The following is a 10,516-nucleotide window of genomic DNA, read 5'->3' as shown; positions in this document are numbered from 1 at the left end:
CAGCCAATGTAATTATTAGATTCAATTTGCATATTTTAGCAAATACAAATTAATCGGTGGAGCGAGTGTGCAAGAGCAGTGGGCCGAATCTCTAACCTGCAGAACTCTGTTTAAAGCGCTTGTGTTTTTATATTGTGCAGCGAAACCAATGACTCACTGACAAGACACGGCAATTTGTATTTCATGCATTCTGAAATACAAGCATACAGTAATATCCTGTCGGGCTTACAAACACGGACCTCTCTGTGCTGCAGTGCAACTATGTCTTTGATCAACTGGGAGAGTTGCATCAAACAAAAAGCAAAACATGGAGATGAATTGAATGTGATGAATATAACGAAAGCTACTTTTAATAGCAACCTTGGGTTAGTTTAGGAAGCAGATGTAGATTCTCAAATAAAAACCAGGGAATCACATGCAGTTTAATCCAAGTGTATCATATGTATCTGAAGGACTGTAGTGTAGCGGTGTCAGCAGCTGCGTACCTGCACTGGAGGAGAGCCCAGAACACCGCTGTGTTCCTGTTGATGGTGGACGCGTCAGAGTTCTCCACCAGAAAGTGTCCTTGAGCCGTCCAGAGCACTGTCGGGAGTGAAGAAGGTCATTTGAGAGAGAGAGAAACTTAACCAGTCAGTTAATTTCCCACATGAAGTGAGAAATGATCTTCCTGCTCTGGTCAGTGCTTCTAACCACACAGGAGCCCTGGGACACGATACGAATGCATCACACAGCACTGCATTAAAAAAAACATCATTTCTCTTCATTTTCCCAGTAAATGCTCAGCAGAGCTTTCTCAGTATTTTCATCTACGAGCTCTAAGTGATACGTACTATTTACAGAAGTGGCTCCCAACCCATTTAAGGTCTAATTTGGGAAATACTGTTTATGCGCATCAACACAGCCCAGTCGTGATAATCCCTGTACGCATGATTAAACACGATCTGGAACACAGACTCTGAGCTTGAATAGGCTGCAAAAAGTATTTATGTGTACTTTAAGAAAATAAAAAATGTCATTCAGTATGTGCACAAACCAAAACACGGGAAGCTTTTTTAATATTCTGAATAAAAACTGTTGTACAATGCCAAATATTTCCCAATTTTAACTCCTCAAATGTGACGTTTTGATGCTTTTCTTTGTCAGTTCAGACGTTTTTAGATGATCAGCTCGGAGGATTTATAATACATACACACACAACTATAAATCTAGAAAATAATCAAAAAGATATCCTGTTAAATTAGAGTTAAAATGACTAATATTAATACAAATCAAATATGTTAATGACAAAGAAAGCTGCAGAACCAAAAGAGAGTTTTCTCCATTTTCTCCTTGAACGTTTACGAACTATAATCTGCACGCTGGTGCAAACATTCCAGAAGAATACAGTCGTAGCTTCAACATCATGTCCCCAAACATAAAAACTACTTTCACATCTGGTGGAGGAACTCACGGGCTGCTGCTACGCCGATCAGTACAGAGGTCAGGTAAAAGGACCACGTCGAAGGGATGATGAACACAGCAATGTACCCGCTGGACAGAGAGCACGGAGAACAGCAGTGAGCGACACCTTTCAGCACCTTTGTCTACATCCTGTACGTCGTTACAATCATTCACCTGTAAAGTAGGCCACTGAAAAACATCGTCAGTTTGGGTCCAATCACTGCAACGACTGCTGGTGCCAGGAGATTGGCGAAGGAAAAGACCCCATAGATGATTCCAAGACTGTGAAGGAGGCAGAGACAAGTTTTGAACCTGCATGGTAGGTCTGTCCCCTCTGAAGGATTTATTTACAGGAAACATATGAGCACAAAGTGGTGCTTTGACATGACTCTGTGTTGATTAAAGTACTCATGGATTATGCAACAGAACTGTGTGAGTCCACTAAGAACTCGTCACTTGTACTGCATGGCCTACCTGTGGTACCCACTCCCAGTGAAAGTGCCATTCTGCAGGCTTTTCACTACAGTTTGCTGAAAATAAGAAGAAAGCACAAGGTCAGTCTGGACCAGAGGGTTCATAATCATGTCCTCAAGTCACTCATCCGGTTTGATAATTTGATGGAAATTAGAAACACGAGGTGCGCCTGACACACAGCTCCTGCGCTTTAGACGTCTGCCGTAATGCTGCTGTAATAACAAAATGTGCATACAAAACCAAAAGCATTAGTTTTATGGTTTATTATTGTGTGCATAAAGGTATTAATTTGAGTTACACTAATAATAATAATAATAATCTTTATTTGTATAGCACCTTTCATGCCCAAAGTGCTTCACAGCAAAAACAATTAGTACAAGATGAGACAGAATAAGAGCATTTACAGTACAATAATCACAGTGTTGATGTAAATGAGTGTGAAGTAGCTGAATTAAAATAGTATAAATAATGTTTCCAACGAAACACCTGGGAACATTACAGAATAAAAGCATTAAAGAGTGTATAACATATCTCCATTAAAACACTAAAGTAAAGAGACATGTTTTAGTTCCATAGCTTTGGTGCGTAATTACAAAAGGCTGCACTAAAACAGATATGTTATGAAATATGTTTCTAAATGCACATAACAGTTTACAAAACGTTTGTATTTCATTGTGTTGTTGAGGGACATGAAATAAATAAGAAATAAGAAAATCTCAATTTAGTGACTTCTGCACGTTTTGCGAATCTAATGTTTTAGAGGCAACAACAAACACATGTGACTTCCAGTGAACACACACAGGTTGGATGTGTAAAAGCTCAAATGAACTTTGACTTACTTCTACGTTTCCACAGGTGGTGAAGGCGGTGAAGAGGAACAAAAACCCCACACCCAAAATCACAACGTTGAAAGTCCTTGTGTCTGCCATGGTGTTGTCTTTCTCCTCCTATCAATACATGCTGTGCTGTCGACTCACATGAAGTACAACTCTAACGCCTCTGGTAAACCCATGTAAACAAAGTCACGCGACTAAAGCTGACTTTACTAAGTGTTTATGAAAGTTTAATGCGCGAGCAGCAGGAATAAGAGTGCAGAGGTGTAGCGGAGAGTTTGGGACGCAGACAGTGCAGCTCTGTCTCAGGACACTTCCCTTCTGTCATGCTGACTACGCATGACTACTTGTGACTCCAATTACGAGCACTTTGGGGCTGTCTTCCTTGTTCCTCTTCCACTTCGTCATGTTTTACTTTTCCTCACTCTCTCTCCAGCTTCTTCTTCTTCTTCTTCTTCTCCTCCTCGTGCAATGTGTTGTCGTTTAGCTTTGCTGCCTTCCAGAGGAAAGCAGGAGGAATATTCTCCCGTGAAAAGCAGAACTTTGACAGATGTTTTGAGCTTTTAGTGTTTCTGTCAGTGCTGGAAACTAATTATATGAATATGATGAACATAATTAAATGTGGGGTACAACTTGAGTACTTACATTTATACTTCTACTCCACTACAATCCAAATATTGTTCTTTTTAACCCACTACTTTTAAAACACTATTTATTTCCTTTAGTTGCAAATTATAAGAGTCAGATTAATAATACAAACTATCATCATCAAGACTTTGCTAATCCCTTTGTGGGCTTCACAAATTATATTTACCTTCTATGAAATGCATGTGTGCATGATCAGTCTCCCTTATTTACACCGTTTATTCATGCAGTGGATCATTTCTTGCAGTTTTCCTTCAGACCGTGATTATAAAACAATGTCGTCTGCATACAGGCGAATACTAACCATTTCCCTCGCACACAGTATCCCACATGTTAAATGTGAATTGCGAACAATGTGGGGCACAAAGCATCATTTTATTTATTTTATAATACTCATTTAGTTTTACACTACAGGCCTGTACAGCCCTATAGAATCTTCTATTCAGCCCGTATTCAGTGAGCTAAAGGAACTCTCCTGATCATGTCAAAAGCTTTCTGAAATTCATTTGTTGACTTAATCGAGTGTAGACCGAGTCCAGAGTAAATCGAGTCCTCTCGAAGATCGGGCAGTCGTGTCTTTCTAACGCTCCTCCTCTGCTCTCCTGCACACCGAGACCGGACTCAAGACATGACCTTGATTTACTAAACCCATTTTGCTCTCCGACAAGGAGGCCGTCCCTCTCCAGACACCACTTGCACCAAGTATGGAGCGTGGACTGGTACTTTGAGAGGTGCCAGTTCATGGGCACTGCCGAGGTGCCCTTGAGCAAAGCACTGGATGCTGATTATATAATAGCAGCCCACTGCTTCTACTAATAGGATGGGTTAAATGCAGAGTCCACATGTCCCTGTGTGTGCACATGTGTACATGTGTGTGTGACCATTAAATCATTTCCAACGGTCCTCCTCATTAAGGTCATATTCCGCCTTTATTATTTATCTCTTGTATCAAACATATGCTATATATACAGTATATATATATATATATATATATATATATATATATATATATATATATATATACAGTATATATATATATATATATATATATATATATATATATATATATATATATATATAATGAGCCTCAGTCTTTATTAGAACTTTTGAGAGCAGTAAAGAATGATCTGGTATCCTGCATCTTTCTTAATTAGATCCGTACAGTTTGCAAACTGAATTAATTAATTTGGAGCTAACACATGGAAGAAGACACAAGTTTGTCACATGTTACATCAACCACAGCTTTGCCCCTCACAGGTGTATCATCTTCATTCAGGGGGCGAATCCTTCCATAGTAATATACAGAACATAGATTATTTTAGAAATTCAATCATTGTCCCCCATGCGTGTTCACAAAATCCTCCAAAGAGGCTGTCGAAGGAACCTCATCTACTTATTTTAAATAATCCTCAAAAGCAGCTATTGAAATCTTCACAAAGACAAATTGCCTCTTCTCCTGAACATAAATAATTTTGACTCAGAAGATGGTTAAAGAAAAACGATTTTTTCACCCCATTCTAAGGTCTAGTATATATATAGTAAAGAAATAAGTCAGACCTAAACCAGCTGCAACATTAAAGTATTGTACATATTAATGCATTAATATTTATAATTCAATTCTGAAATGGGCCATTCTGCATTCTGCAATTCTTACTTTTGGTCCTTCAAGTAATAAGTATATTTGACTCATGAACTCGTTAACAACTGTAATGATAATCACATGCCTGCAGTTCTCACATGATGAAGAAACCCATAAAACAATGGTGAATGCAATGATCACGAAAGAGCAATTAGGACAAGCATGCCAAATCAACAGTAAAATTAGTGGCAAAAAAGAGAGTTACAAATGGATAGATTATAAGTTTGGGCTGTAAGAGATGAGAAGTTCGGGTCATATGAGTTCATTAATGAATCTGAAATTGTTCAACCTGCCTATTAGATCTTTCTTTTTGGTCTATTTGTCAAATTATTCTGGTACAATTTTCAGATTGTGAATTGTCTGCAAAAAGAAGTAGTCCTCCAGGTAATTTGACACAAAGATATAGAGTATGCTACAAGGATACGATTGTGTTAAAAGTTGTTGAAGGGATTTATAATATGTCCATCAGCATGTGAGGGGGGGTAGATTTTAGTTAGGCATAGTTGGAGATGTTTCACATAATCCAATAGTTGGCGGTAATGCATCATTTAACATACCAAACTTCATACATTATGAAGGAAGAAGAAAAACTTAACCAATAGCCATTGAGTAAAGTGCCACCTCTCGGTGTCTGCTCATGCTGCCACAACAACAAAGAAGCTCAGCAAAGCGAGAGGATTCACTCCCATTCACTTCCGTGTTTGCCAATAATTCCCGTATGTAGCTACATGAAACAGTTCGCGTTTCCAATTATGATCATTACAATCTTCGTTTTATGCCAGTCGTAATATATTTCACTACATTAGTTGTATAAATGATTTGCTTAATCATAAATACAACTGCTTATGTCGAGAAACAACTTTATTTGTAGTTATTTTCAAGCGCGCATGCGCATTCCCATTCTGTCTTCCTGTCCACCGGCTAACTGAAACTACATGTTTTAACGTTGTAGCGGTAGGTATGGCTATACTTGTTATTCCATTTTAAAACATGTATTGTTTGTGTTCTGTTTGCTATGTTGTCACACGTCAGTGAGCGCTTGAACACGACTTTCGTTGCAGTTTGCTTCCTGAATAACACAACTCATCCTGCTCTCTGTACTCTCTTTGCCTCAACCTACAACAGATTGTACACAATCATCATGGCGACCCAGGATGGTGGGTATTGAGAAAATGCAGCAGTATTTCCTTCATATCTTTACATTGAAACTAATCACTGTTAATGGAATAATGCCTGCTTGTAATTGACATGATAATACATAACGCTATTAATGTAGTATCATTTAAATGTACGTTTCTCCGGGACGTTATTATTGAAATGTTTACCAGTGTAGCTAGCTAACGTTAACGGCTGCTAACAGCAGTCAAATGTAGCTAGATTTGTCAAGGACCAAAGTTAATGTTAAAAGATTGAACCGGTGTTAGGTTTGAATTGAGTAACTTTTGCTGTTAAAGAGCTAACTAAATGTGGACATGTTATGAATGGTAACGACGAAGTACCAACAAACAGTTTGTTACGTTTACGTTACCAGTTGTGTAACCAGTAAGGCCAACCGTAACACAACATCCAGTGTAGTGCGAGGAACCTACTCTCGTCCAAGACTCATGTCTGTTTAGCTTCAGACGTGATTATCTTTTATTTATCCCCTCACACAACTCTCAGGGAAGAATTGCTGCCTAGATGGAAAAAAAAAAGCAATGGAAATATGTAGAAAAAAGACGAGAGAGAGGGGGGGGGGGGAGCAGATAATGCGAAACTAGACTTCATTACACACTTTAAAGTAAAACTGCTGACTCATAGTTGCATTTACACTTTAGCTACTTATTGTGTGGAAGTATGGGGAAATGCACATGGAACAAAGGGTATTTATTTTTTCTGCAAAAGAAGAGATAAATGTAAACAAACTAGAACCAACTCTTGTTTATTGAATGACAGGCTCTCAAATTAAGAAACTTTGTAGATTTTAAAATGTTAAAGATCATGTATGAAGTCAAAAAGAGAAGCTGGGTTTCCCCCAAGATTTTTCTGGTGAGTGAAAGTGAAACTTTGCTTCATTTGGCAGTAACAAAACGTATTCACAGACACACACGTCAGTGTTGTTCATGCACTATACACTGTTTAAATGTAGTTATTGCAGGAAACACATGCAAGCTCACTATCAGATCATCGTACCAGATGTGTATTGTGGGGTATACTATTGTGAGAACTAACAACTTTGCATTGAATTGATCCTAATCAATGTGTTCCTCCTCTTCCAGGAAGTGAAGAAGTCATAATGGAAACTGAGGCGAAGCCTAAAGAAGCCGAAGCCCTCGGTGAGGATGCTGACAAAGGTGAAACAGAATCTAAATCTCACACAGCTGCAGAAGACACCACAACTCAGGACTCTAGTATTAGCAATGGGGACGACGCAGACGACGAGCTGGAGAAGGTGGACTTGAAGATCATCTGGAACAAGAATAAATATGATCTGAAAATCCCTGTTGATAACACCGGAGCCCAACTAAAAGAGAGGATCCACTCTCTCACTGGTGAGGACACTCAGCAGTTCACCTTCAGTGCTGTAATGTCTGTTTTTAGAGGGATTACCAAAGAGTAAAACTTAATAAATGCTCTCTCTTGTCTTCCTAGGTCTTCCACCTGCAATGCAGAAAGTGATGTACAAAGGATTACTTCCAGAGGACAAGACGCTACGTGAAATAAAGATCACAAATGGTGCAAAGATAATGGTGGTAGGGTCTACAATGAATGATGTATTAGCTGTGAATACTCCCAAAGAGGTAATTCAGCAGGAAGTTAAAGCTGAAGAGGACAAGAAAGAGCCTTTATGCAGGCAAAAGGTAAGAGTAAAGGCATTTCTGGAGAATAGTTAAGATGTTTACAGAGTTGTGAGATATTAAACTGGCTCTGTTATTCCAGCAACACAGGAAAGTGTTGGACAAAGGTAAACCAGATGACATCATGGCATCTATCAAAGGAACAAAGGTGAGACGAGATGAAGGGAGGTCCATCCCTGGTTTTGTTGGTCTTGTATGAATGTTAACTACATGATTTTCTTATTACCAGACACAAAGAGTAACTGCCTTCTCCCTTCTGACAGGAACGATTACCAACAGTGCCTTTATCTGGAATGTTTAACAAGTCCGGAGGAAAAGTTAGACTCACATTCAAACTGGAGCAGGACCAGCTGTGGATCGGAACAAAGGGTGAGCGCACAGCCGGACCTCGTTCTTGCTAAATTCACCGCGACTCAAAGAGTACTGATGACGTGTGTGTGTGTGTGTGTGTGTGTTCATGTCTACAGAGAGAACGGAGAAGGTCCCGATGGGCTCCATTAAAAACGTAGTGTCTGAAACCATCGAAGGCCATGAGGACTATTACATGATCGTAAGTGTTGCTGTTACCTGCGTCATGAAAACCTTCTCCAAAGCTGAAGCCAGTGTGCGTACGGGTGACGTTTCTATGGTAATGGTTGAGGGACAGCTAAAGAACTACCCCGACCCGTGTGTTGAGAGATGATGCGTTCAGTTCAGTTGTGCTTCGTCTAGAACTTGTGCGAGTGAGCTGCAGTATGTGTGCATCAGAGTGATGGGGTCATCGTTTGCTGTTGTGGGCTCTGCAGCGGAGCGGGAAATGTCAGCGCTTTCTCTCGATTAACCTTTATGTCTGAAGGCACTTGTGTTCTTCTTTGTCAGGGAAATGGAAATCCTAGAACAAGTAACTTAATTGAATCTGGCCCGTCTCGTGGAGATCAAGATCTATTTCTAAGAGAACAAAGTGTCATAATGTAAAGAATACGAAGTAAAGGTCTCGACGCTTCTGCCGGCTGAATAACGGATGTGCTTTTGCACCTGAGGTGTTGATGAATGGGAAGTAAACAAGACCAGAGAAGCAATCTGAGACATTTAAATGTTGCACAAACTGCTGGGAATTTCATGGCTGTTGGTTCACAAGAAATGCTGATCATGACATTTAACTTTGTGTGAGTGAAAATGTTATTTCTAGATGTCATTGCTTCCTTGTTGTTGAGGTTTATTAAAACCTCTCACTGACTGAACGTGTAGATTAGAGCTGCAAAAGGATCGATAGTCAGAAAAATGATCGACAACTATCTTGATTATCGATTTATCGCAGAAGAAATGCTGATTCAGCGTCTCAGATGTGGAGAATTCCTGCTTTTCTCTGTTTTATATCATGTTAAAATGGTTTGCTTTGGATTTTGGACTGACAAATCCCCTCAGACTGGAAGGATTCATCTAGAAACTAATCTGCAGATTAATCGATAATGACAATAATGGTTAGTTTCAGCCGTAATGTAGAAATGTGATTGTGTAGCCAATAGAAATGTGGGTTCAGTCTGTCGACTGCACCGATGCAGTAAAGTGCAATTACAACGACATTTTGCTTTGTGTTGTAATGTTTTAGCTCAAGAATGAAATGTGATTCACCCAAAGTGTGTTCCTGCATCTCTGAGGAGATGATGATGATGATGATGATGATGATGATGAGTTGTTGTTGTGCGAAGAAGAGAAGACTAGAATGTCAGGAGCTATCCCGTCTTTGAATGTTGATTTATTTAAAAGCATTTTCATGCTGCGAGCTCAGCTGACCTTATTTTAAATAGTAGAATCTCATTTATTCCTACAGATGGCACGTTGGTTTGAATTTGAATAACAGTGTTTTGTTTGTAGAATATGTGTAAAGTCATTAAACATGCTTCCCATAATTCTCACATTTTCGTAGGCTTTTCAGTTGGGTCCAACAGAAGCGTCTCAATACTGGGTCTACTGGGTGCCTGCACAGTTTGTCGATGCAATCAAAGACACAGTCCTTGGAAAATGGCAGTATTTCTAATGTGCCTCTTTTTTTGAACTGGGATTGAGAGGAGGAGGAGCCAATGACAAATGAAAGTGGAGTCAACAGCGCGGCTTAAGGAACTTCTTGGAATACATTTGAAGGAAACGGACGGATGCCTGTGGACTAATCATATTGTTTTTAGGTTAAAAGTGCACTAAGTGGCATCATAACTTTTCTCTGCCCTGTTGATCATTCAAGGTTTTCAGCACATCCAAGGGAAAATGATGAAACAATTGTACAGAAATTGCTAACACTTTTCTTCAGTTATTCTTAAAGAAATAAAACTTATTTAATGAAATGAATGAACTTATTGTTGTCTGTGTGTTCAGTGTTGTAACTTCCCCGTCTCAAACTCTCGTCTAGTTGTATTGTCTGCAGCCGGTCCGGTCCTGCCACAGATTGTAGATTAAATTAAGGTCCGGATTTGGCCCCCGCAGGACTTTAACAATGGCCTTTTAAAGGGTTGTTCCCTCGCAGACTGCAGCAGGCTTACTTTAAACATAGCTTTTGGTATGATTGCCAAAATGCTTATTCTCATAGATAATTTACCAGGTACCGCACGAAGAGCTCTATTCAACAGAACACCTCTAAACTGCAGGAAATGATCATTGGGTTAGTAATCCAAACG

General features: G+C 39.4%; 2 protein-coding genes across 5 annotated transcripts in view; one reads left to right on the top strand and one right to left on the bottom strand.

Annotated features, from left to right (window-relative positions):
- LOC115006074 (UNC93-like protein MFSD11) overlaps positions 1 to 3,216 on the bottom strand; it is an 8,838-nt gene extending 5,622 nt beyond the window's left edge. The window contains exons 1-5 of the mRNA XM_029428109.1: positions 2,754 to 3,216; positions 1,915 to 1,970; positions 1,615 to 1,722; positions 1,451 to 1,530; positions 486 to 582 (exon numbers count right to left, since the gene is read on the bottom strand). Of these exons, the coding sequence (XP_029283969.1) occupies positions 486 to 582; positions 1,451 to 1,530; positions 1,615 to 1,722; positions 1,915 to 1,970; positions 2,754 to 2,843 (431 nt within the window). The 5' untranslated portion in view covers positions 2,844 to 3,216. The remainder of the gene's footprint in view (positions 1 to 485; positions 583 to 1,450; positions 1,531 to 1,614; positions 1,723 to 1,914; positions 1,971 to 2,753) is intronic.
- A 2,590-nt stretch (positions 3,217 to 5,806) lies between these two features.
- On the top strand, positions 5,807 to 10,194 carry LOC115006075 (ubiquitin domain-containing protein UBFD1-like). Of its 4 annotated transcripts, XM_029428112.1 has the most exons (8): positions 5,807 to 5,985; positions 6,157 to 6,188; positions 7,290 to 7,562; positions 7,663 to 7,871; positions 7,951 to 8,016; positions 8,132 to 8,237; positions 8,336 to 8,418; positions 9,775 to 10,194. In XM_029428112.1, exons 2-8 carry the CDS (start codon positions 6,173 to 6,175, stop codon positions 9,883 to 9,885), a joined length of 864 nt encoding a protein of 287 aa, XP_029283972.1. In that variant the 5' UTR covers positions 5,807 to 5,985; positions 6,157 to 6,172; the 3' UTR covers positions 9,886 to 10,194. The 4 variants fall into 4 exon arrangements, with proteins under 4 accessions (XP_029283972.1, XP_029283973.1, XP_029283971.1 ...); XM_029428113.1 differs by lacking the exon at positions 6,157 to 6,188; XM_029428111.1 differs by lacking the exon at positions 5,807 to 5,985 and having other exon boundaries at positions 6,008 to 6,188.
- Positions 10,195 to 10,516: the final 322 nt, after the last annotated feature.

Source organism: Cottoperca gobio, unplaced genomic scaffold (assembly GCF_900634415.1).
Source record: "Cottoperca gobio unplaced genomic scaffold, fCotGob3.1 fCotGob3_460arrow_ctg1, whole genome shotgun sequence".
Taxonomy (NCBI): Eukaryota; Metazoa; Chordata; class Actinopteri; order Perciformes; family Bovichtidae; genus Cottoperca; species Cottoperca gobio.
Note: the sequence above shows the minus strand (reverse complement) of the source record. Positions and strands in the feature narration are given on the sequence as shown.